The sequence below is a fragment of the Gossypium hirsutum genome, chromosome A03 (assembly GCF_007990345.1).
Source record: "Gossypium hirsutum isolate 1008001.06 chromosome A03, Gossypium_hirsutum_v2.1, whole genome shotgun sequence".
NCBI lineage: Eukaryota > Viridiplantae > Streptophyta > Magnoliopsida > Malvales > Malvaceae > Gossypium > Gossypium hirsutum.
The window spans coordinates 51,289,551-51,317,277 of record NC_053426.1 but is presented as its reverse complement, the minus strand read 5'-3'; the positions used below and the strand labels follow the sequence as shown (position 1 = coordinate 51,317,277).

Below are 27,727 nucleotides of genomic sequence, written 5' to 3'. Positions count from 1 at the left end.
TTATGAAAGAAGATGTAATGATTATCATGAGATAAAATAGGATCATATTGGGAGAACGAATATCCCAAAGAGATCAAGTTTATCCTATGAGAGTAACACACTTATGACAAGGTCATTGGATGAACAGTGATTAAGTAACTTTCGTAATTATATGTAATAAGGAAGAGCTTGGTCATGATACCATAGTGAAATGACTTCGTGATTAAATAAGTTTATAATTAATAGGCGAAAAGCTGAAACTTAATTATAAATTATTTGAGTCTTAATTACATACGTCCAATCAGCCCCTACACTAGCTTGTTGAAACCAGTAATGACATTTAAAATCAAATGAACAAAAATAAATGAAAATAATAAAATTAGATAGATGAGTCACATTCACAAATGAATATGTTTTCTCATCAAGTATAAAAATGACTTGAGAATTAATTTAAAATTTTTGAATTATTATTTAATTAAATAATTGAAGTTCGAAAATGAAATTAAATGAATTAATCATTGTGAATACATTGAATATGAAAATTAAATATGTTTCTTCATAAATTCTTTTACGGTAAAATTGTCATGACTTCAATGAATTAAAATTGAGTTGAAAAAATTATTAAATTGAAAAATTAATTAAATTAATTAATAAATAATATTTATTTTGAAAAATAGAAAAAATGTATTGGGTTGGATTAAATTTAAAAAGTGTTTATTTAAAAGTCTAGTAAGACTATATAATTGGACCAAATATAAGAGAAGCTCAATTCCCCTCGTACGTAAGCAACAACCCTAGTGTATTTAATTAGGGTGTGTCACTCCCTTCTAATTAGATTAAAAGACTAGTTTTTCTATTAAATAAATATTATTTGTATTTTTCTAATTTAATTAAAACTCTCCTACCTCTCATTATAAATAGATAACACTAGTAAAACTATTTACACAAGTTTCATACAAATTTGATATATTGTGATTCTTTCAAAAAATAAAGAGAATTATTCTCTAGCTATAAATTTTATTTTCTAATAATCACAATTCTAACGATTTCTATTGACAGATAATTACTTTCCTATTTAAAGTAATAAATTGTTTATGGTTATATATTTGGCTTGTGATTATTTGAGCCCACATTTGAAGCAATTTGTGGTACGAGAATAGCGGAGAAAGTCGTCCAATTGAAAGTCGAAAATTTTTCTAAAAAAAATTATTATTATAAATATCACAAACCATCTCCGACTACTTATGAAATGATAAAATATGGCAAAACCTATACCAAAAGTTGGTTCACGTAGGAATGGGCGCAATAGTCATAGAAAAGTGCACGTAGAATACTAAAAGGAGTAATTCATGTTCAAGCATGTTTCAACAATACCATTGTTACTATTATAGATGTACGAGGTCGAGTAACTTTTGGTCTTCCGTCGACACTTGTGGATTCAAGGTTACAAGAAAGGGGACCCTTTTTGTTGCTCAAACCGCATGGGAAATGTTATTCGAGCAGTAGTAGACCAAGGTATGCAACGAGCAGAAGTTATGATAAAAGGTCCTAGTCTCGAAAGAGATGCAACATTACAAGCTATTCGTAGAAGTGGTATACTATTAAGTTTCGTACAAGATGTAACCCCTATACCATATAATGGTTGTAGACCCCCTAAAAAGGACGTGTGTAGAAATACACACTAAAAATATTTCAAGAGAAATAAATAATGATTCAATGATCTGATCAAATAAAATAATATTACTATGGTTCAAGAGAACGAAAAAGTATCTACTTCGACTCAGATATGACAATGGAAGTGAATTTAATCAAGAACATATAGTAAGCGCCTTTATTATGTACGCTTTATTTTGTCTCCACTTATGAAAGGCCAAGCCGACACAATAAGAGTTTTGCTTGGAGAACTAGAAGGAACATGCATTACGTGTGCAAAGTGTGCAAAATCTGAAAAAATATCACACGAATATTCTACCAGTCTCAATTTTTAAAATTTTAATTTTCTGTTGTTACTAAAAATCATTTTTCTAAACCGGAATTTTCTAACACTCCCATAAAATATTACGCTCATTAAAACGATGACTAGCATAGATAGCTGAAAATAACTATGATAAATTTGAGGAATTCACCTTCACAATGCCATGAATTTCTTGCTCCGAAACACAAATATAGTTAATGGTGATGCGATACAAGTTCCACTCACCCAAATGCCACCTTTATGCCTTCGTTTTAATAATGACCAAAATGTCTAGTTGTTGAACCCTAATCAGATCATTGACTGTGATAAGAAATTTGCGATGACGATCACTTTTGTAGTTCCAAAAGAGGATTGACATAAGATGATACAAATGTTGAATACCAGTCGTCTCGAAACAAAAGTGGTCATCTTCCGTCATTTCCTTCAGTATCGTCAACAGTTCCACCTTGTAAATTAGCAGATGGTTTTCTCTCACCAGAAGGTGCGTGAAGAAAATCAGGTAATGGATATTCATGACAACCGAGACTAGAAAAATGAGGAGTTGATTCTCTGGAATCTGGATTTTCTAGAGGTTGGATGTTGAGCTCGTAAACTGATATCCTGAAAAGCTAGGGCGGAAGTTTGAGTTGATCTTGGCTCTGGCAAAATCAAGGCAAGAGTCCTCTTTAGTTCTACTGGGTTGATTGTTTCTTCTAAGATCACTTGAGTGTTTGAACTTGACCTTTGAAATTTCCTACGGTTTCCAGTTCGTTGAAGGCCATCATCAAAGTATCCAGAGCTTGTCCCACTGGCAGAAGAGGATGAAACAAAATGTTTGGAGCTGGAGGATTTGCTTCCCTTAAATGAGATCTTCTATTTCTCCTTTCCATACCAACTTTCATTCGTTGGCTGGCGTTAATGCCCTAGAATTCTGGCCTTCGGTGTTTCTTTGTCGCTCTTGGCTTGCCACAGGGTTTTTTAGGAGAAAACTAAGAGGGGGAAGGAAAGTGACCAGAGAGGCTTGGGAAGGAAAAGCTAAAATGCCCTTGAACTTTAACTCCTGGAGAAAGGGCGGAAGAAACTATCCCTTCACTATTAACAATCTTTCTAAGCATCACATCGGGCAGATTCTGGAGGGAAAGGGAGGGTTGTGGCTCAGCGTTAAAAAGTAAGTATTAGATTGATCATTTAAGATAAGACATTTCCTACCTTCAACTGGGGAGAGGGTAAGAGAGAGATATCCATTTTACAGGTGGATCAAGAGGGTTTAGCATTCTCTTTAGCAAGCAACGAGGAGTTGGGTACAATAGGATATCTTGTCTAACTTTTTACTTTTGGGAGAATGGATCTTTGGAGGACTTGTGTCAAAAGCTGATTTACTAACAGGGGACAAGTTTTGAAGGGTTTGTTTCGTCTTTCCCGCGGCATGCATGAGATTTCCTTTGAACAAGCATCCAAGGACCGTATCCTTGTTCTTCAGCTGGAGGGCTCTCAAGAGAAGAATGGTCCTTTGAGGAAATGGAGGAAGAACCTTGTTCCTGAATAGAAGGGCAATCAGGCGAGATATGGTCTAAATTCCCATATTTAAAACAAATTGAATTGAGACCCTCATAAATAATGGGTTGTCTAAAACCTTCAACATTAACAAACGAGGTAGAGGGTTGTTTAGATTGACTTGAATCCACATACAAGCATATCTACTCCTCACACCCATTAATGTTCGGTCATCCACACGAAGAAGAGGTCCAACACATCTACCCATATTCTTAAGAATCCCTATATTCAGGAAGTCTAAGCCACACTGTAACAAAAGAGTTCGTAGTAGTCCAAGCCCTAAAATTAGGTTCCCTCCTTCTAAAAATAAGACAATGCTTGAGAATATCGGCTCACCTCATCCATAGAGTCTTGCTTGAGAATGATTTCCCAGAACGGAGATTTTTCAACGAGTTTCTTGTTGCTCCCAGAGAGGTTCTCTTCTTCAGAAGCAAGAGATACAGTAAGAGGAAATTTTAGAGAAAGAATCTATTTTTTTACCGTTTTCAGAATCTATTTTTTTTTACCGTTTTCTGTGTTCAGGAGTTTTTAAGACTTCAGAGTATGATATCCATGTGGGTTTTCTAATTATAGTTACTTTAGATATATTTTTGTAATGGTAACCAAATGTAGAATGCAATAATAAAGTACATTCTGCTCTAAAAAATACTCTAACCTCTAATTTTATAACATTATTGAAAAATACAATCGTTCAAAAGTATATATATATATTCTGTGTACTACTAAAAAAATATGGAAAAAAATACCTTTTATTTCTAATTATATTTGTAAACTTCACAAAGTAGTAAACTGAATAAATATATTCTGTTTTTAAATTAGCAGGAAAGATATACGCTTACATTATATATAACAAAACTTTAAAAAATACCAATAACGATGAGTCAATTCAATTTAATTGTCTGCAATTTTTTAAAATCAAAAACACTAAACATTAAGGCTCTGTTTCCAATGTTTGTTTCACTGAAAACATTTTTCAAGTGGAAAATGTTTTCTAAGGTACGGGTAAAATGATTTACGTTTTGGGGAAAATGTCTTACAGATTTCATTTCTGTAAGACATTTTCCGATTCCTCCTTCATCCAGGTAAAAGTCTTCTTCTTCCCTTCTTCATTCATTTTCCTTCTTCCATTCTTCATCTTCTACTCCATCGCATATCTTCTCTTCTCAAGTTGCTGTTTCATTTCTTCTCTTTCTCTCTTTCTCAGGCAAATATCGCTCTTCTTCGCTGGGTCTTGGCTAAGTTATGGCATAAAGCTCTTTTTTTTTCTTCTTGTTCTTTACTTGTCCACATTTTTAACAATTTTATGCTTGAAATTTTATGTCTTTCTTTGTTTCTTTATTTTTTTTTTTTTTTGGGTTTGGGTAAATTCTATCGATTCAGGGTTTTGCATGTGCTTCTGTAATTTATACTTGTGAAATTATACTTGTGCTATTACCGCTTTCAACCTTCGTTGCTAAAATGCAACATCAAACATTGATATTGTGTTATACTAAAACGGAATCATTGCCATAAGAAGCGGTGAGTAATTCTTTTCGATTCTAATTAAACAGTAAGACTGCCTTAGATTAGGATTTGTAATTGTTTGTGTGGATATGGTATTTTAGATCGATGTTTCTTTGACTCGTTATTTCCCTGAGTACCCCTTTCCTCATCTGCATCCCAAATATTCGGAAAGGGTATTGGTTATGAACTTATGGTTCTCCAAATATATGTTAAAACTTAGAAAATTAAGCATATCCATGTTGGCACTTGGAACTCACCCTTTAGCACAAATGACATAATTTTAGATAATTGAGATTATTATGTTCTTTTTGGTAATTAGACATGGGTTTTTTATCTGGTAGGCACAAGGAAAAATGGAGTTTTATATTCCTTTTTCTTCTAAAATTATACTTGTGCTATTACTACTTTCAACCTTCGTTGCTAAAATGCAACATCAAACATTGATATTGTGTTATACTAGGACTTTGACTGTCCAACTGGCCCTTTGTTTACAATGATTGGACAGCCAGACAAGGTTGATAGTGTTAACAAAAAGCAAAAACCTGAATATCAATTTATGAAATCTCAAATAACCAACGTAGACACCATAAGTGAAGCAATGTTTTGTTTTGGCTTCCTGACAAACTCAACCTCCCTTCACCCAATGGTTGCAATTTCCCTTTGGCTTAAAAGAAGCCAAGCTAGTTCCTGCAATTTGCATTTCGTCACAGATCTCAGTAGATGTACAATTTGCATTTGCATTCAATGGAGTTTTATGTTTCAAAGTGTACAAATTTCAAGAATCCTTTCAGTTTTGACTCTAAAATGTTTGTAATTTTTCATTTTTGATTAGTCTGCTCTCAATATTTTATACTATTTGGATAAATTTTGAGTTTTAGTTAAACTGTTTAAGGCCATTTATTTCTGGTTATGGTGTTTTTAAACAGTATGTTTTTGTTTACATATACATATGATAGATATGTTTTTGTTTATTTCCTTTGTGGTATGATTTAAGCAGCTGCAATTGTGCTAGTTCGAATAGAGTAACCTTGAGCTTCATTTGGAGATGTAGACTCCCTTTGGCCCTTCTTTCTCATAGCTTTCACTGAGGAAGAAAGGTTCATGTTCTTTTCTTTAGCTTCATCTATCTCGATTTGTTCTTGTCTGCAATCTTCACTACAAAAAGGCATGTAGAATAATCACAAATAATTATACCCCTCCACCATTGCAACATCATTTAGTAGATTGAATGGGAAGTTTAGGAACAAATAGAATAGTCAAAAATCTCGTGAAGTAGGAGTAGGAGCCATTGCCAACAAGTACAAACTAGTAACTTTGGTTACTTAAGTAGCTGGGACTAGTAGAGCCTCCTGATTGCATAGACTAGTAGTGGAATTCTTGAATAATTAGCCTGCATATTTGACGTGGTTTTATAATGTTTTAGTTGCATCTTTTTTAAGGATGATTCTTGAGATAAGTTGATGTTTTTGACTGAACTTTTTTGGTTTAAAATATGCAACGCGATTTGTGGTTTCAAATTCGTTTAATCCATTGATGTAAGAGTAATTACTAGATTTGATCATTTGATGCTCGAGATTCGACTTTTTCTGCTCTTTCTTCTTCTTTTTTCTTTTCTGAACTAACAAAAAGTTAATCTAATGTTTCAATTTTCTATATTTTTGTATCCAATTCACCCAACTATTTTCTTAAAGTTGAGCTCAACTAAAATTAAAATGAAGAAAATACCCCAAGTACTATGATAGTAACTAATTATTAATGTTAACAATGTAACATCCTGATTTTGGGCTTAGTCGGAACAGTGGTTTCGGGATCACAAATCCGATGAAGAAAATTTAATTTTTATTATATTTTTATGGTCTACAATTTCACGGAATTATTTCTTGAAAAATTCATTAGAAAATTTCGACGATTGGGCACTCAATTTAGTAAAAGGGACTAAATTGTAAAAAGTGTAAAAGTGAGTTTTACATGTTAGAGGTGTCTAATTGTCATGAAATTTTAAATTGGATGTCCTTAAATGATAATTAAACCATTTTATAACTTTTTAGACAAAAATAGCCTTGGTTGGGTAAATTTTGAAAGAATAGTAAAAAGGGTATTTTTGTCATTTAGGGATAAAATGAATTAAAAGACAAATTTTAAACCCCAAATGTGTCCCTTTCTTCTTGCTACAGCAGAATGTACCAAGAGCAGCCATGGTTAGGGTTTGTCCAAGCTTCCAAGCTTAATAGTAAGTGATTCCGAGCTTTATTTTTAATGTTCTATGTATTTTTGAAATCCCGGTAACATGATCTGCTCATTTCTACCATTATTTTGAGCTAGGATTTATGTTTAAAAATTTACCCATGAATGATATGCATGTATTTTGATGTTTAATGGTAGAATATGAAGCTTGAAATTGTGTTAAACAACTTTTGCTAAGCGATTTTATGTGAAAACGAGTAAAATGACATAATTGGTAAAAATACATAATATTCATAAGTACATGTTAGAGTGAGAATTTGATGTTTCTATAGAAGGGAAAAATGATCACCATGTCATAAAACATAAGAAAATAGGAAGAATTTTAATTTCCGAACCTTGGGGAAAAATGCAAATATGCAAAAGTTTAGGGGTCAAAATGAAAATTTGTAAAAATATGATTTTTAGACCCATATGAATAGTGTGACTAATTATTAGGCTAAATGTGATATTATATATCAAGGAAATCGAGATTTGGGCTTAAATCGGGAAAATACAAGGTTATGGACTAGAATGGTAAATTGCTATTTCTGGATCCGAGGTAACTTCGCGTGATTTAATAAGCCTATTATTCATGTTATTATTGATATACATGAAATATAATTTGTTATAATTGTATTGAATTTGATGTTAATAGAAATTTGATAGAATATGATATTTAAAAGAAATGGGTGATTATCGAGAATGTGAGATCTTGCATATGATTGTCCTGTTTGCATGAGTGGTTGTGCTAAGAGATAGCACAGATACGTACTCAAAACTCATGAGTACATGTTTGACATGTGAAATGAAATGGACTTGTGAAGAGAGTGCAAATGAAATAAGTTTTAGTATTGTTCAATTAATGGACACAAACGGTGATTTGTGGTTGATGAATTGAGATTAAATGAGGAAATCTCAGTTGAACCTTCGGAATGGAAAAACGTGGTGCTAAGTGGATATACCACGGTTATATGTGTAACGTGGTGCTAAGTGGATATACCACGATTACACATATTGATACATGTAACGTGGTGCTAAGTGGATATGCCACGGTTACATATATTGATTCATTAACGTGGTGTTAAGTGGATATACCACGGTTAAACATGTAACGTGGTGCTAAGTGGATATACCACGATTAAATATGTAACGTGGTGCTAAGTGGATATGCCACGGTTATACATGTTAATTTGAAAAGTGGCGCTAAATGCGTATGCCAAAATTACATGTTAGCCCAATAGTGTGGAGCTATGTGCTAAAATCACCGGATATTGTTACTTTCCGAAGTGTTCACCAAGAGAAACAAGTTTGCTAAATGAAATTTAACGTGAAAAAAAATGCGGGATAATACCAGAATATGAATATATGAGTTTTGAATTATGAGTTAGATATGTGATTGAAATTTTTGATAAGATGAATATGGATAAGTATTATTTTAAAAGTTGATAATAAGAAATTTTAGTGAAGGAATGAAATTTGGGATAAACAATCTAAAACAGCAGCAGGGGAGTGAATTTGAAAAATCACCAAAAATAGTATAAGTTGAACTAAAAGTGGAATGAGATATGGAATTAAAGCTTATTGAATCTATTTTCATATAAAAGAAACATAGCAAACAAAGGAATTCTGTATTTTTAGATATTTATATTTTTGTAAGACTGGTTCAGACTGATTTCGTGATCCCTTGTTCTGAATTGTAAAAATCATTAAAAATTGTAAAAAAATATTTAAGGAACATAATTTATATTTTTGGTTTCCTTATTTAATTTATTTTCAGAATAAAGAAACAATAATCTCATTTGAATTTTTTACCAAAAGATAATTAAATTTTAGTGAATAGTGGTCAAAGCTGTCAAACAACAAAACAGGGGAGACTTTAAATAATAAACTGTACTTATTGGCTGGACCAAAAATTCTGAAAATTTTATGGTGGAAATATATATGAGTCTAGTTTTTGGAAAAATTTGTAGATCTTAATTTTGAGTTCCATATCTCCAGATATAAATGATTTAGTAACTATGACTCAAGAAAATAGCTTAACCAGAACATGTGTAAATGTACAATTGGGATAGTTTTACTATGGAAAGCATGTTAGTAAATTGTTTATTATTTTCATGCGAGCTTACTAAGCGTAAAGCTTACCCCCTCCTTTCCATTTCTTTTAGTGTTGTCAGGTTAACTCGGGGTTGGAGATCGTCGGAGGCAGCATCACACTATCAAGCCAACACCTTGACAGTATAAACACATATGCTAGAATTATCAAGTGAGTGGCATGTATAGGGACCTAGTTTTATAACATGTGTTATTATAGTTTGGCCAAATATATTGGTCTTTAGTGAGCTAATGATTCTAACTTATAAATCTAGCTATTCATGTTATGTCTGATATTGGTGATGTGCATATGCTTGTTTGCCATGATTGGTTGGTAATATGTTATGTGTTGTTGTAAGAATGCCATGCTTGTGTCTTGATTGTGAATATATAATTACTCAAATATGCCATGTCAATTTCCATGAAAATGTATAAGTGTATGTAGGTAATTAAGGGTGACAATTGGCTTGGAAAATAGCCTTGAAATTGACCACACGGCCCAATCCACACAGGCGTGTGACTCTCCGAAGCAAGAAAATTAGTTAAGTTGCCTAAAGATTTTCAAAGTTCTTGGTTTAGTCCCGAACCACCCCAATTCATGTTATAGGTTTCAAAGACCTATATAAGGGACGATATGCATGTGTTCAAGATGTTTTAATTTTTGGTGAAAATTTTGGGGCCCAATTTTGCATGTTGTGAATGTTTAAGTCCGTTGACGCCTCGAACCCTGTCCCGACGTTGGATATGGGTGAGGGGTGTTACAAACAAAATACCCCAAGTTTAGCTAAAAGTGGAGAATCAAATGAGGTTTTAGTTCATTTTTTATATGCTCTTGTTGCGTTTTATAATATTTTAGAAAAGTTTGTGTGTGTTTCTACCAAAGATTTCATTTTCAAGCTGCTCTATGTTGACTTGGGGCTCTTTTTTCTTTGGCAATCAAGTTAAAGAAGTATTGATAAACCAGAAACGGAAAAATGTTACTATTGGATCAAGAACTACAATATAAAGCCTATGTAGAGAAGAAGAATATGCCTACTTTGCAACTGCTCAAATTGTATTATATTTAGTTGAGTAAAGAAATTACCACATAACTTCAGAAGGGTGAAGACTGTAGCAGCAACAAAGAAGACCATTGAAATTGTAACCCAAAAATGCTGCAAATTGAAATAAGAGCTAATTAACTGTCAATTCTATAAAAACCTGACAGGCTTACTTCCCAATAACAGTAAATATTTTATTACAAGAACCAAGTTTCTCCAAGGCTAGAACGCCGAAACATTCCTATACATTCTCAAATAAACACTTACCTTCTATTGCACCGAATTGAGCTATTAATATTATTTTTGTTTAATTACCCTTTTTTGTATGAAAAGCACTAAAAACTATTGGAAGAATAAGGGATTAAATAAAAAATATGGTACTTTATGAGCTTAACTAGAAACAGAGAGTAATTTAAAGGATTGATTAGACAAAGTACTTTAAGAGCTTAACCGAATACAATATATGATAAGGGCTTATGTAGGATATTTAAAAAAGAACAAGGGCCTTTTTTAGCATTTTAGCCTTTCTCAAAATGCTCAAGATGCTTTAACTCTTTCTATATCAAAATAACATAAAATCTCCACACATCAAAGGAACCATATGTCTTAATTCTTTCTTTGTCAATATGAGAAAAACAATAACAGCAAAGGCACTAAAGTATTGCAAGCTTCAATCTTTTACTAGTTCATATACTTAGAGGAGCCTTCTATAATTTTTTTTATAATTTTAAATTTTCTATAACATTTTTTTAATAAATTTTGTTTATGATTTTTAAAAATAAATTTTAAATTTTAAAATGGCTTAATTAATTTTGTTCTATTGGGTACTACAGTTTGTGATGAATATGTCTTGAATTATGCCTTTTTTTGTTATTATTTAAGTTGGGGTTGGTTAGTTAACTCCATTCCCTTTAGTGATGGTAACTTTAGTCATTGCTTGAGAAACTTTCATATATGTATGTATGCACTTTAGTCATGGTAACTTTAGTCATATATGTGATATTATGAAAAGTTTGCATCTTTTTTTGTAGTGATCAAATATTTGTGTGGCATTATTTTGTGTAGATAGATCGTAATCAAGATCAAAATGCAATTGTCGGAGTCGTGGCTTCAGTTTTAGCTTTTGGGGCTCTTTGGATTAAAAATTAAAAACTAGGAAGGAAATTGCTTCTCACCCTCGTGTGAATTGATATTATGAAAGAGAAAATTATATTAATAGTATTTTATATAGTGGTGACCAGCATTGTATTGCTGTGATAAGGATGAGACCGATAGCCTTTTTTAATTTGTGTGATATTCTTAGTAGGAATAATTTGTTACAGTTAACTAAATCGGTGAATATTAGGGAACAAGTAGTTATATTTTTACATATAATTGGTCACAATGTAAGGTTTCGAGTGATTGGATCTAGATATTATAGATCAATTGAGACAATTCACTATTACTTTAGGGTTGTATTAAGAGCTATTTTGAAATTGTATAAGCTAGTTATTAGATTACCTGATGAGTCAACTCCTAGTGAAATCAGAAACAATCCAAGGTTTTATCCTTATTTTAAAGATTGTATTGGAGCATTAGATGGAACTCATGTTCGAGCATCCGTTCCACTTAGCGTTCAAGGAAGATTTCGTAGCCGTAAAAGGGGGACGACACAAAATGTATTGGCTGCCATTACATTTGATTTGAAATTTTCATATGTTCTAGTTGGTTGGGAAGGTAGTGCACATAATTTTTGTATTTTAAGTGATGCACTTTCACGCCCAAGAGGATTAAGAATTTCATAAGGTAAGAATTATAAATCATTAAATACAAAATATTTCTAGTAAGCTTATAATTTATTAGTAATAATTATGTTTTGTAAATTGTAGGTAAATATTATCTTGCTGATGCTGGATATGGCATCCGAAATGGATATATTACCCCATATCGTGGTGTCCGATATCATTTAAAAGAGTTTAGTACTCAAGGGCCTGAAAATGCAAAGGAACTCTTTAATCTTCGTCATTCATCATTGCGAATCACTATTGAACGTGTTTTTGGAATTTTGAAGAAACGGTTTTGTGTATTAGATGCTGAATCATTTTGGAATTTTCAAGCTCAAGTAGATATTGTTTTGACTTGTTGTATCATTCATAATCATATAATGGGAGTTGATCCTAGTGATTTACTTAATCAAGGATTATACGAGGAGCCTGAATCTGATTTGATAATACCAACTCTTACGGAGCAAGAAGAAAGAGAAGAAGCAAGAGAATGGCCTGCTAAGAGAGATGAAATTGCACAAGCTATGTCAATTGATTATATGGCTAAAAATATTAGATAGGTTTAGGACTTAGGTTATTGTTTCTATGTTAGGTATGTTTTAGTATTAAAATTGTTTTTTTTTTTTGTTAATGTTGGTTGGATAATGATATTGAAATTTTAGTTTGTTGGATCTTTAAATTATTATGTCTTGAATTTGTTAGATATTGAATTTATTATATTTAAGCTTGTTGAATATTGAAATGATTGACAATGAAAATTATTAATGTAGAATGGGTAAGGGCAACAAAGAAGGAACCTCCAAGCAATTCAGGTGGACAAAACCGACAGAACATCTTTTTCTTGAAATTCTAGCAGAGGAAGCCCAGAAAGGAAATAAACCTTCTAACGCTTTCAAAGCAGTTTCTATTAATCGAGTTGCCGAAGTTATTTTTGAAAGATTTCAAGTCCAATGCGATGCAAAACATGTGGAAAATTATTTGAGGACTATAAAAAATCAATGGCAGATTATATGTACAATTCGGGGTGAAAGTGGTTTTGGATGGGATGATTACATGAAAATGATTATGTGTGATAGAGCGACATATGATTCAACAGTGATGGTAATATATGCATATGTATTTTAAGTATATTTCAATTGTTTTTTACTTGTTATTCTAATTGTGTATAATATCCAACAGACACACAAGAAGTATGAACCATTTTTGAATAAAAGCATTGATCATTATGATGAAATGACTTTAGTTGTTGGCAAAGATATGGCAACAGGAAGTTTTGCCAGAACATTTGTTGACATAGATTTGGATGATGGTAACCAAGACTCAGTGCCTATAGACTGCGACAATGAAGAGACTGAAGAGGTAATAACAAAAGTATCTTCATCTGGCACATCCAAACGTAAAAGAAAAATTGCTCAAGAAAGTGTCGTTGATGAATAAATTAAATTTGTGGGTGAACAACTTGGCAAAATTGCTAATGCTTTAGAACAATTTACTGCGGATAAGACACCACATCTTTACGAAGAAGTGATGTCGATGGAAGTAGAAAGATTTGATGATAACTTCCTGTGTTCTGTGTTTGATTATCTCGTGAGTTATGAATCCGAGGCCAAAACTTTTTTAGCTAAAAGTAAGAAGCATAGAAAAATTTAGCTTCAAATATTTTTTTAAGGTTGAAGATATTGATACTTTTAATGTGGTATAATGTTAATTATGCACTTGGACAATGTTATTGTTATCATGTGGTATACTACTAATTATGCATTTGGATAATATTATTAATTTCTAATATTAATTGTGGTTTGAAAGCTAATTTCTAATTATTCAATTCTTGTTTTATTTTTTTATAATACAATTAGAAATAATTTATTTGATTTTGGTTGTTTTTAATTTATTATATATTTAATTTGATTTATTTATTTATAAATAAATCATTATAATATATGTAAAAATAATTTAAAATATAAATTTATTAATATATGTAAAAATAACTTTTCCGAAAAATATTTTCAAAAAATCTACCAAACAAAAAATATTTTATATAGATCCATCCAAACATCAAAAAAGTAAATTATTTCCAAAAAAGTAAATCATTTTCCAGAAATCATTTTTCAGAAAACATTTTACTCGCAAACAAACCGAGCCTAATAGCAAATTATTTTCAACACCGTACTCAACCATAAACGCTCCCACATTCTATACACCCAATGATGAAGGAACAAAACTGTCCATCAAGTGGCATGTGCCTCCACAATTATTACCGCAAAGTTTATACAACTCTATCCTACACTGAACACGATTATACCAACAAACACGACACAAGTACACGAATTACATACATATTACAAAATCTAAAAAGGGTTGCAAAACTACAGCACCAAGCAGCAGCACACATTGATTTAAACATATAATCACAGGTAAGAATCTAAGTAACCATAAGTGTGTTTTTTGTTATACTGCAGCAAACTAGCATAAGTTCTATCCCATATTCCTATATACAGAGACTCGTCATCTGGACTCAAAGATACCCCCGAAATCTCACCGAAGAAGTCGATCTCTTGCCGTTTCTGGAAACCAGCCCTTATGTTATACACATGGACAAAATCTGCCGGTTCAGCAACTACCATGAATTGGCCATCGGATGAAAAGCAGATTGATCGTACGGCACCTAAGTTTCCTTTAAGAGTCACGACTGGCATTGAGAGGTTTCTTATGTCCCATACTCGGCACGTCTTGTCCTGATTTCCCGTGGCAAATATGCGTCCATCTGGGTGCCATGCAGATGCGAACGAGTAATCTCGATGGCCTACCACTGTGGCTACAGTCTGCGACCAAGGAACATGCGATTCAGGTTCAATAGAACTAACATTTCTTACTTTCAGCACTAAGCAACATATGATATTCTTGACAATATTTAAAATACCAGAATAAAGATCAAACGGATGAAACCTCCACTGGTTTAACCAGATCGACTGGTTACACTGATTGAGTCGGATGATTAGATTAAAAAGAACTTAATATAAAATAATAGGTAACTTTAACATTAAATATTAAATATTAAATATTTTCCAAATTACTAGAATCTTTAATATTAAATTTAAAATACTTTGTAAATTATTATAAATCTTATCGCACGCGTATATGAGTGACAATCACGTATTTAGATTACAAAGATAGTGTTTGAAAATAACATAGTGTTTGAAAATAACATGCAGTAAATAAGTAAAAATATGATTTATCATCAATCCTAAATTGATATGGAGTTAATTTGTCATACAAAATCAGCAACGGTATTAATATACGCAAATATATACAAATATATATAACAAATATATTTATTAAATTTCTATATAAAAACAAAAAAATTGCTATAATTCAAATGGTAAATGAAAAAGTTTTATATACAAAAACAACCATATAATCACATAACTTACTTAGCAAATAAATAGCTTTTTTGGTAATTACCTAATTGAGTTAGGACTAAATTAATAGCTCGATTAGGAATTTAAATAATAGTATAAATACACAAATATATAAAATTAAGAACAAAAATATACTTATTAAAGTTTCAAATAAAAACTAAAAATGGTTTTAGTTAAATGGTAAATGAAAAAGTTTTATAAAAATAGTGTCCTTATTTCAAATCTTATTATAGATAATTTTTTATTGATTTATAAAAATATAAAAAAGACGAAAACACTAACATAATCATTTAATTTATTTTGTAAATAAAATAGTTATTTGATATTTCTCTAAGTTGTTGATCTCATTACATAGCTAAATGGTAGGATTTTTAATATAGATCCAAAAATAGAATGTTCAAATCTCCTTGCATAAAATAAAATTTAAAATAATAATAAAAATAAAAAAGCTTAAACCCAATTTTTTGCGATTTCTTTTTTTGGTTTTTTACCAGTTTTTAATCAGCTTAACCAATTTATCCCCCCGTTCGTTAAAGTGAACTAGTAAACGGTTTTCGGTTCAACTACTTTGACCAGTCAATGGAAGAGTCAAATGTACACAAATGCAACCCTGCTTTCAGGGAGGCTATCTCCCTATTTTGAATAACTGATTACGGAGCAACCTTACCCAGTCACCATTACAGTTCCCATATCCTATCAGAAAATTAAATTCTTACCTTTCCATTTTGCAAATCCACAAGCAGCCCATCCAAGTCATCTCCAACGACAGTGATAAGTCTTTGATCTGGGCTGACTGATGTGTGCTGCATCAGAATAAAGTTCAGTCATGTTATTGAATTTTAAGATAATCCACGAAAATGACAGATGATTTCAGTTTGCTTTTTTCTGTTTATGAAGCAACAATCTCCATTGCCGTTGAAATGCAGACCTCTTAAGTCAAATTTACTCCATTAGGTGAAGAAATTATTTACTTTGGATAAGACAACCGTTTTTAAAACACATGTGAATATAAGCCATATTGCTTCGACTTTCATTTTTCTTTATGTACCCCATGACCGAACTAGTATTGGAAATATTTTCGGAAATAAGTACGAGGATATGATCCTCCAACCACTCCCCAAATAAGTGAAAGACATTTAAAAGAAAAATTAGCTATACCTGTGCCAGAGACATACTCGTATCTGACACTACATTGTAACACAAGATGCAAGATAGAACATTAAGGATTCTGAAAGAACTGAATCAAGATTGTAGGCATCACAGTAGCAATTTGAAGGACTTACATTTACTGGCCAAGGGAACTGGAAATGGTTTAAAAGTTGAAATCTCTCAGTATCATATTCTCTCACACTACAGTCATTGTTTGAGGCCATAAAATTAATTCCACCCCTGCAAAACAGCTTCAAAATTCAATCTAATATTTTATTCGATATATTATCCAAGTCAAACAGCAAATCAGCAATTATCATGCTACCTCAAGCTGTCATATATCTCAATAGCATTTGTAATTGCATTATCGTCATACGTTGTCCGGGTACAAAAGGTTACTCCTTTTCTGTCCAAGTGCTGCAGAAACAGGAACATGAAATTGTACAATATTATATATAAAAGAAATGGCTAAAGGCAAACAGAGAATGCCAGAAATAAGTTCATACAAAACCAGAATTCGCAGAAACAAATAAATGAATGATATAAATATGGAAATATATACGAACTAGAGCATGCTATCAATCCATGTTCTTTTGAGAACATGCCAAACATTTAAATTTCTAGGATTTTCTAGAAGTCCCTTTCTTGATTTCTACCAGGATTCCCATCACAAATTAAGAATGATATCATCATAAAACAGCTGCTTGAATGGTTACTCAGAATGTAATACATCCCAGGTTGCGGTTTGGCCTCACACACTCTCCCACATACTACCTGGTTCACACCATAACACTCTCCAACACACTCTGCCTTTTCTTCCCATTGCACGTATGAAAAACTACGTTGCTTACTGTTCTTGAAACGTCTAACACATGGCATGGGAATATGACCTCCGAAAATCCTCCAAATACATGGAAAAAGTTAGAAAAAAATAACCATACCATATTGGAGAAATACGCATATTTGAGACTCACACCCGAGTTAGAGTAACATAGATGAAAAGTTCCTAAAAGAAAGGTTGTTATCTACACACGTCTCACCCCGATACTACCTGATTCACTACATAAAATCCACAACTATTCCACCCCTTCAACAAAAGAGAAAAAAGGTGAGAGAGTTGACAAGACATTCTCCTGATTTAGGAAAACAACTATTCAAATGTTTGTCATTTCTTGGGCAAGTTTTCAAAATGATTTAGCAGAAATAGGAAACGCAGAAAACATTAACTTACCTTAAAAGTAAGCTCTCCTTGGAAGCCTCCTGCAACCATAAAATTGTCTTTGACTGCTAGAGTGCTTATTTGAGTTTGTGTAAAACCTTCTAACAAACTTCCGGGATGTTTCTAGTTACAAGGAAAATTAAGAGAAATTAGCAGATAAAATAAACCCAAATTACTACAATAACCATCTATCATTGACAACGTTAATATTTGTAAAGAAATTATAAGCACTAAGGCTAACTAAGTGCAATTGTAATACCTCGGTAGGTGCCACATGCCCAGCAAAATTAAGGATCTCAGACAGATTACATGACAATGATGACCAATGCATAACCGAATAATTGGACATAAGGTAAACATCATGCTTTGAAGTAGCCCAAACCAAGTTTCTGAGCTGTAAAATTCATTCCACAACAGGTTAATTAAGTCAAGAACACTGTACATAATAAAACTTCTAAGCCAAATATAGGACCTACTTTAGGTATTCTTAATCTTACTACACAAATATTGCCATGTACAAAGACAAAAGTAATGAGTACTAAAGGAAAGAAAGGGAAGTAGAACTTAATGAAACAAACAGCAACTTATGTGCAAATGCAGATGCACACAAAGTTGCAGGTTCAAAAGCATAAATATAACCAATCAAATCTATAACCGATAAATAACACTACTGAATAACATATTCAATACCAAAGAAGAAAATCAAGTTCCTTTATAATTGTCCATGCACACAACTGCCCTAGAGAAGTGATGACAAAGGTAATCTTTTGAATGATTAAATACATTAAAGCTAAATCATTTCTGAAAGGACAAAAAGAAATTCAAGAACAATATGTTTTGACACCAAAATCAACATATTAAATAAAATGACACCCTATGTTGCTCCAATTTGTTGTTTTTCTTTAAAAACACATGTCCAGAGCCTGTACCCGACATGGCTATGGGGATTAAACCTCCACTGTTTCTCCAAATACATGAGTGAACGTAGAAAAAAAATGAACATATCAGTATCAGACACATTCAAATTTGACAATTGCACTTGAGTCCAAAGTAACTAGGATAACAACAAGAACAAAAGATATAAACATTTTCTGACTAACAAACCTGAAAATGAAGGATCGTAGGTTTAACTAATCTAGTATTGTGGAAGAATTCATAGTAGTTCCCACCCTTCTGTATATGTTTAAATTCCTGAAACAACAAATACATTTTACACATATCTTAATATGATATCCGCTTTACTACAAACTAGTTCATTTATGGATTGTAGGAAAAGATACAAACCTTGTCAACAGCTTCACCGGAAAAAGGCATATTCTCATAGTTCTTATACTGCTCAAGCCTTGTCAACCTATATTTTTCTCTAGTTATGTTCAGTCTTTCCCACGGAATCCCCTGAATGTCTTTCCCCTTCCGCGCTTGCGCAGAAGTCGTATCGGTCACCTTGGTCAGCTGCTCAAATTATAGCATGAAAGTGATGAATTTCATCATTTAGTATAAAATTAACTAAAATTAACAACAAATATATATAGAATATATAAATATCACCAAAACGAAAAACAAACCATGTCATATTCATCAGCATCCACATCTCCACCAGCTCGACCGTAGTTGTCTTCATCCATGTCATGTACAAAATCTTCATCCATGTAATAGAAATCCTCCCCTTGCGGGTAGGACATGATATATTTGCATTCAACTGCAAAAAGGTTCAATTAAAAATTTCTTTCTACAAATAAAATTAACAAATATTAAAATAAAAACGCTTAGGGAAACCTAAAGAGAGTTGAATCAAAAGGGTTCCTAAAATTCATAGAAAAAAAAACTTACTTTCAGACAAACTAGCGAATAGCAAATTTACTATTTTTCTTTTCATTTTCTTAAAACATATCTTAAAAAAAATTGAATTTCTAAAAGAGAACGGAATTTTTAAGAGCAGAAGGGTGTTCCAGGGAGCTTATTTTAAAACAAATGGCTTTCAAAAATTATTTTTAAAAAAAAAAAACCTAAAACATGATAAAATCATATCCAACATAAAAGATGAACAAGAACAAAAAAAAAACCCCAAAAATCCTTAAACCTAACAAAGGAAAAAATAAAACTATTTTTCTACCACCAAAAAGAATTGCGCAGAACTAAACAAAAAGGCGAAAAGGAATAGGACAAAAGAGAACAGATACTGAATTCACTAAAAGAAAAATTAAATTTAAAAAAGGAAAAAGGAAACGAGAGATTGTTATTCTTACAGGAAGTTTAGTATGATGGTTCTGAAACTGAGGCCTCGGATTTAATCATTTAGGTAGTAAAATATTATAAATAAAGAATAATGAAAAGAGTTCCGGGGTTACGTTATAGTGGACGAAAACCGTCATTGCAGCATGCTTTCTTGGGCCGGGTTACCCCTCTCCGATTCAATCAGCTCCGGTTTAAATTTTTTAATTTATTTTTCCTTACAGTTACATTTAAACAAAAAATATAATTACGAATCAATAGGTGATTAAAAGAAAGTGTGGTCAAGTTTAAATCCTGATGATGAGAAATTCACTTAAATATTATTCTCAATCAAAAAGGAAAAACACATCTATAATTATATCAAAATATATAACATTATTTGTCCTCTTTAAAAAATAAAATAAATAAATATGATTTATTTTCTTTTCTTTGGATAAAATAGGGTTGGGCTTTATTAATTTAAAACTAAAATTTACATGAAAACCAAAATTAAAAAGAGCAAAGGCACAAAGAGGCTCAAAGAAAGAAAAGTTATCTGATCCTAAAAGGAAGAAAAAGTATTGAAAAAGAAAGATAATAAAGAAGCTACTGAAAAAGTAAACAAACTATAAAGAAAATTAAAGAAAAACGTGCCTACTCCTTTAGGGAAAGAGATTGCCCGTCCCACTCTTATCATCTTTCTAAGCGGCACCGACGGTTCCATTTCTCCCAAAAAAAGCCTGCCAAACTTATCTCCCTGCATTAAGACAATCATTCAGTCGAAGCATCCCTGTCTAGATCTGATGCTTCGGTAACCCAAGAAACCGGAAAAACCAAGAGTCCTTCATTCGTCAGTCAGGCTCGCGGAGCCAATCATTGGAAAAAGTTGTTGCAGCGGAGTCTGGGACAGATCCGATCAGGTAAAAGCCTTTTCCCTTCCTTACACATTCAGTGCCTAGAGCGTCTGCTAAAGCATTTCCAGATCTTTTAACATGCATAAATATGATGCTTTGAAATCGGGCGAGAGTGCCTTCGATATTACGAAGGTGCGAGCTAACTTTTGATTTGTCAGTATGACTTGAGTTACATTTCGTAATAACAGACAAGGGGTCTCCTTCGATGATTACTTTTGTTAATCTGAGAACTAACCCCATTTTAAGCGCCTCAAGGCATGCAAGGGCTTCCCCGGTGAAAGCCGGTCCCACATTGTCGTGCAAGTTTTAGACACTATTACCACACCTTTTCTATTTCGAGCAACCAGCCCTGTACCTAATCTACATCGTTCCATGACAAAAGCCGTATCAAAGTTTACTTTGATAAAATCGGTAGGAGGAGGATTCCAGCTTACTTTATCACCCTGGACGGTAATTTTCTTCTCTTCTAAACAGTCCAATTCATAGAGATACCTGGAGATAAAATTAGTAATTTCCTTTCCTGATTTAACCACTTTGTCATGAACTCTCCTATTTCTTTCAAACCAGATGGCCCAAAGTGAGCAGCAAACAATCCTTCGTTGAATGTGCCAACAGACATTAAAAACTGCAGTAAGGCAATCCAACCACCCCTAACTAGGTAGGTTTAATAAATCAATGAGGCCTAAGATTTCCCAAACTTTATTTGCAACAAGACAAAAGCAGAAGGCATGACTATTGTTTTTGCTCCTCCCCCACAAATGGGACACAGAGTGTCTCGAACCAGCTTCTTCAAGAGTAAGTTTGACATGGTAAGGATATAATTTTTGGAAATACGCCAGACAGTAATTTTTAGATTGGAAGGCAAATTTAAGTTCTATAGTTTACAATAGAAACTTTTATATGTAGCTTGTTATTCCCTTAAACTGAGAAGCACTATTGATTTCTAACAATTTGTAAGCACAGCGAACGTAGAACTCACCATATGCTTCCTTCCACCAAACCAGGGTATCATCTTGTGGTTCAAGTGCCAGCGGGATCTGAAGGATTCTTGATGCATCATCCTCATCAAAGATGGAAATAATAGTATCCTTTTTCCATTCTCTATTATCATCAATAAGCTCAGAAACAAATTCAAGATTACAATTACTAACTGTACCACATAATTGAAAATTAAAAGAGCATAGTATCCATGCAGCATTAAAAATAGGGATCGCTTCACTCGTACCCACCCTCCAACCAGAACCATCCTAAAGTACCTTTTTTATTGCCTAGATGCTTTTTTCACGCATACGAAGCATTCACTTTAAGACATGAATTCAGAAAATTAGAATGTGGATAATATTTCGCTTTCAAAACCTGCGCCAACAGAGAATTTGGATTAGTCATAAGATGCCACCCTTGTTTTGCAAGAAGGGTAATATTAAATTTCGCAAAACTCCTACAGCCAATGCCATCATTTTCTTTTAATTCACACATAGAACCCAATCCACACCAATGTAAGCCTTGTTTCACATGAGTCTTTTGCCACCAAAATTGAGGCACGATGCTTTCCATCTCTTTACACAAGGATTTTGGCAAAAGAAAATAACCTATAGCATAAGTAGGTATTGCTTGTAACACTGCTTTAATAAACACTTCCTTGCCGCCTTGAGACAAGAAACGAGAACTCCAATTATCAACCTTTTGTTTCATACGGTCTTTTAAATATTAAAAAGAGACATTCTTCCTTCTACTCACTATATTTGGGAGACCCAGGTATTTCTTGAGGTTAGTAGAACACCTTACACCCAATTCGATGGAGATTTGTGTTCTCACCGAATCAATTGTATTTGATCTAAAAAAGATTGTGGATTTGTCAAAATTCAGACATTGACCCGAATGGGTCTTATATTCTTTTAAAATTTACTTCAAAATTTTATCGCCTCCCACAGTAGTCTCCTCAAATAGAATACAATCATCGACAAAGAATAAGTGAGATGTTAATGGACCTTTTCAACTAGCTTTTACCCTCTTTAGAAGACTTTCATGAACAGCCAACCTCGTTAAAGAAGGGAGACCCTTACTACAAATGAGAAAGAAAAAAGGGCTAAAAGGTTCCCCTTGTCGAAGTCCTCACAAAGGCTAGAAATGTGTCCTAATTCTTTCATTTAAGCTTATCGAATAAGAGACAGTGGAAATAGACTTCATCACAATGTCAACCCAAGCTTGAGAAAAACCTATTTTTTCCATCATTACTCGTAGAAAATTTCACTCTATCTTGTCGTAGGCTTTACTCATGTCTAGTTTGAGCGCAAGTAAACCCTTTCTACCTTTTTACTCCTGGCTAAAAGTATGCAATAATTCATATGCCAATAAAACACTATCAGATATTAATCGATCAGGAGCAAAAGCAGTTTAGGACTTGTCAATATAGACTTATAATACTTTTTGAAATCTGTTTGCAACCATTTTGGCTATGATTTTATAGATAACAGTGTAAAGCCTAATTGGTCTAAAATTTCACATTTTTGTAGGATTGTGAATTTTAGGGATAAGAATTATATTAGTGACATTTATAAACCCCATATTCATGCTATTATTTAATACTCCCAAACCAAAACAACAAACCTCCTTGCCCATAATGTACTAATATTTTTGAAAGAAATTGATGAGAAACCATCTATACCTGGTGCCTTCATAGGGGCCATACCTTTTAATGCCCCAAAGACTTCCTCCTCTATGTAGGAAGTAGTTAGCTCAGTATTGGCCTATTTAATGATGCACCTATCAACTCCGGATAGAGTATGGCTCATCCCATTACCTCCCATTCGTCACAAAAAGCTCAACAAAATAGCTCGTCTCAATGTTTTCCATTTCATTATGATCTAAGGTAATTCTACCACCCACATAGTCCAAAAACGAGATCCTATTTGAATTCTTCCTTTGCGCATTTGTGAAAAAATTTGGTATTTTTGTCACTAGCCTTTTAGCCAGTTTACTCTTGCTCTTTGTTTCCAAAAACGTTCTTCATTATCAATATCCTAATTAAAAAAGGAGTTTTGTATCAATAAATGCTTGAAGATTTGTATCGTCTATATTTTATCAAAGTCTCCTTCAAACCATTCCTTTTCTCCTTTCTTTGCCGAACCCACTTAAGTAAACTAACTCTAGTACTTTCTAGTTTGGAAAGAAGGTCCCCCTATTCGAATCTTATATTTTCTTAACTTCAGCTTCAAAGGAGTCTTCTACAATCTACCAAGCTTCAAATTGAAACTTGCGTTGTTTTTTATCTCCTCCTCCACGGTATGTTTAGATCAATAGTGGGCAATGATTTGAGAAAGAGTAGGGCAAATGACAATAAAAGCACTAAGGAATTGAGTAAACCACTTTTTGTTTGTGACCCCCTATCCAACCGTTTTCTGATGTTTGTTTCTAATAAATTCCTTCTCTCCTATGTAAACGAAGGGCCCGAAAAACCTATGTCAAACAAGCCATAGTCCATTAAGGCATCTCAGAAATCTTTCATTCTCCTTTCTTCCCTTGGTAGCCTCATTTTTTTTTAGAAGCATAGAGAATCTTGTTAAAGTCCCCGCACACGAGCCATGGGAGATTACAATTAGCTCCTAAATATCTGAAAACGTTCCATGATTCTTGTCTACTTTTTGCCAAAGAAGAACCATAAAAGCCTATGAAGTGCCACTCGTCATCTTCCTCGCTCCGTTTAATCGTCACGTCAATAAAATTATTAGAGAGCTTCTTTAAACATACTTGTAGATCATCTTTCCATGTCAGACAGAGGCTACCTTTACTACCATTAGCCCCAATCTCAAATCTATGCAAAAAGCCATATCGTTTCCTAACTATTTCCATTATACAAGAATATAATTTTGTCTCCATAAAGAACATTTTTGGCTTATAAAGCCTCAGTGAATGTCGAATGTGGCACACTGTCTGTGGTCTTCCCAAACCATGAACATTCCAACATAAGAGTTTCACTGTGCCTGGTCGGCTTGCTTATTGGTAGCTGTCAATCCTTCATTAGTTAGAGCTAAAACTTGCTCCAAGGCATTTTTGTCAAACTGTCCATCATAAAGTTGTCAACTTCTTCTCTAGCACATTTTGCTTTTTTACTAGTAGTGTCGTAGAAAGAAAACCCACTTCACTAAAGAACTCTCATTCCCCTTTACGTTTCCCATGTGTCACAACCCTACTACCTTGTTCTAAATTAGCGGTTCTAGCTAGCCTATTCTAGCGTTTGGTGGGCTGTAGTCTTTCTTCCAAGTTTCACATCTTACACTTTTGGGGCCCATTTGAGTCATTAATGGGCCCAGCTCCCAAATGGGGACTATTGTGATCCATAAGTTCCCAGCCCGAATCTTTCCCTAAAGGAGAATCAATCGAAGTCCAATACTTGCCTCTATCATCTTCTCGAATTTCATAGGCCCTATTTTTTAATTCCACATCTGACTTTTATTCATTTAAAATGCTCTTCAAACAACCTGTTTGAGTCCAACACGCCAACTTCTATTCTAACACGCCAACTTCTATTCTAACACACTTCCCCCTTTTGCGTTTCTCGTAACAAACTCTTAATCAAGCACATCACCCACAACACCCTTCCTCCCAGTGGTAATTTCGGAATCCAATACCTCATTTCCGAATCTAATGCCCTCTTTCGAAGTCGTGTCATCCATAACCGCCATAAGCAGTGTCCCAATCCCAACACTCTAGTATTTCGAATGTGTGGAATCATCGTCTTCTCCCACATAGGCAAATTGTTTCATGGATTTCTTTAAGATGGCACCCAGCTTTTGACTCACCTTTCCCACCAATTTAGATTCTACTTTAAGCACTACAAAGTAGCGTAAGTCATCCTCTAGTTAGTGGTTAATAACATTTGAAACCTCCGTGCATTCTTTTAGGTTCAGCCACAGCCAAAGTAAAAACTGGGCAAATTTTCATACTTAAAAGGGATCCATTGCTTTTCCTTCGAACCAACCTGGATAAAATTCCACGCCTTAAAGGTTTTTGTAAATTAATATTGACTCGAATTCAACAAAAATTCCTTTTTGACTCCGATACAAAACTCCACCAAAAGTGGACCCAACTACATTCATAAGGTCCTTACTGTCGCATTCTGGCAGGCAAGGGCCAACTTTGATCCAAAAGGGAGACATAATCCACTTTATCTTTCTTCTCTCCATGAATTCTAACAGTCGATAAAAAATAATTAGATTTCTCCGAAAGAACCATGGTTGACCCTCCAAAATCGTCTCTAGGTCCTCCTCTTCCTCAAACAAAATCATGAATAAATTCTACCCTACAACTTGTATTTCAAACTTTTTTCATGTCTTCCAGATTCTTTTCAGTTGGGCTCGAAAACTATCAAGATTATACGATTTCCTTGTCCACACAAAACATAACATCGTTGGCTTCCCTGTATGAGCAATCGACGAACTTTTCACTAATAACTGAACCAATTCTTCTTCCAGAAAAGAGATCTTGTCCCTCTCCTCCCTTTCCATCTACACCAAAAGTCACCACCCTTCTCGAACCCAGCCACAACAAAAGTTGTTTCTCTAAGAGACATTGAGAACGTACTCTTAACCTAGGTTTTTTACGACTAAAAGTATTATAAATATGATTTCTTAAGCCTTACTAATACATCAAACAATTATCTTATTTCTCAAGTTTGATATTGATAATGTTGTATTTAATAGATATATTTTTATTTAAATTTAATTATGAAAAAATATTTTTAAATAATAAAATAAAGGCTTTTTTACCTAAATAACAAAATAATAATAATTAATCACGAAAAATAAATTAATTACGAAAATATGCATTTGCTATAGTATTCTAATGGTGCTGCTAATACTGAAATTTGATGACTTGAAATATTCAGGGACCTAATAGGTAAATATCCCATTTTGGTTGAAAGTTGGAAAAAATACTTTACGAGTGTCGCATTCGCATGCCGGCACAAAACCTTTAAGTAGGGTAAATTGCCTCATAAACTCCTTTATTTATTATTTCCTTTTATTCCCCTTTAACACCAAAATACAAGCTGCTCCGATGTTTATTATTTGCTAATTACCCAAATAAGATAATCAGAGGCCAATGCTCCAGTGCCGAAAAGCAAGTCATGTAATCTTCCTGCTCCATCGTCGTAAATACAAACTGCCCTTCCTCTACTTTCTCCACTCACCGAAATTTGATAGGACAACCATTTTTGCAAGCATTTATAACTGTTAGAAATGTTTTGTTTGACAGTGCACTTTTTGCAGCCATTTTTGCAAGCATTTGCTAGAAATGTTTAAAGAAAGTAGAGAAAGGGTAGTTTGTATTTTATTTTATTCAAGGTAGTTTTGTGTATTATTTGCTTCATAACCTTATTTAGGTAATAAGCAAATAATAAACATTGGAGCAATTTGTATTTTAGTGTTAAAGGGGATAAAAGAAAATAATGAATAAGAGGGTTTTATGAAATAATTTGCCCTATTTAAAATTTGGTGCAATGTGTTAGTGGCACTTTAAAGCCTTTTTTTCGATTGCCAATTAAAACGAGATATTTACATAACAAGTTCCAAAATGTTTTAAGTCATCACATTTTAGTCTGGTGTCGCCAATATGTCAGGCGGCACAGTTAAAACACTGTAACAAATGTCTATTTTCGTAATTAATATATTTTTTATACCTTTTTGTAATTAATTATTATTTTTATATTAT

The 27,727-nt window shown here is 33.1% G+C and overlaps 1 protein-coding gene and 2 long non-coding RNA genes across 6 annotated transcripts; 1 reads left to right on the top strand and 2 right to left on the bottom strand.

Moving 5' to 3' along the window:
• Positions 1–1,495: 1,495 nt before the first annotated feature.
• On the bottom strand, positions 1,496–4,003 carry LOC121218561 (uncharacterized). Its single transcript, XR_005915045.1, has 2 exons — positions 3,824–4,003; positions 1,496–3,471 (listed from the first exon to the last, which is right to left on the bottom strand). It is a non-coding gene; the product is annotated as an uncharacterized lncRNA (long non-coding RNA).
• A 10,274-nt stretch (positions 4,004–14,277) lies between these two features.
• LOC107887274 (uncharacterized WD repeat-containing protein C2A9.03) lies at positions 14,278–20,957 on the bottom strand. 4 transcript variants are annotated; one of them, XM_041095961.1, is made up of 10 exons: positions 20,760–20,957; positions 19,460–19,593; positions 19,179–19,346; positions 18,999–19,085; positions 18,154–18,288; positions 17,907–18,017; positions 17,001–17,092; positions 16,810–16,915; positions 16,243–16,329; positions 14,278–14,929 (listed from the first exon to the last, which is right to left on the bottom strand). In XM_041095961.1, the coding sequence occupies exons 1-10, from the start codon at positions 20,878–20,880 to the stop codon at positions 14,516–14,518; spliced, it is 1,455 nt and encodes a 484-aa protein (XP_040951895.1). In that variant the 5' UTR covers positions 20,881–20,957; the 3' UTR covers positions 14,278–14,515. The 4 variants fall into 4 exon arrangements, with proteins under 4 accessions (XP_040951895.1, XP_040951899.1, XP_040951898.1 ...); XM_041095965.1 differs by lacking the exon at positions 20,760–20,957 and adding an exon at positions 20,243–20,386; XM_041095964.1 differs by lacking the exon at positions 20,760–20,957 and adding an exon at positions 20,141–20,297.
• On the top strand, positions 20,826–27,487 carry LOC107887275 (uncharacterized). The gene is made up of 4 exons (XR_001681101.2): positions 20,826–21,025; positions 21,208–21,469; positions 21,587–21,828; positions 22,024–27,487. It is a non-coding gene; the product is annotated as an uncharacterized lncRNA (long non-coding RNA).
• The last annotated feature ends 240 nt before the right edge of the window (positions 27,488–27,727 follow it).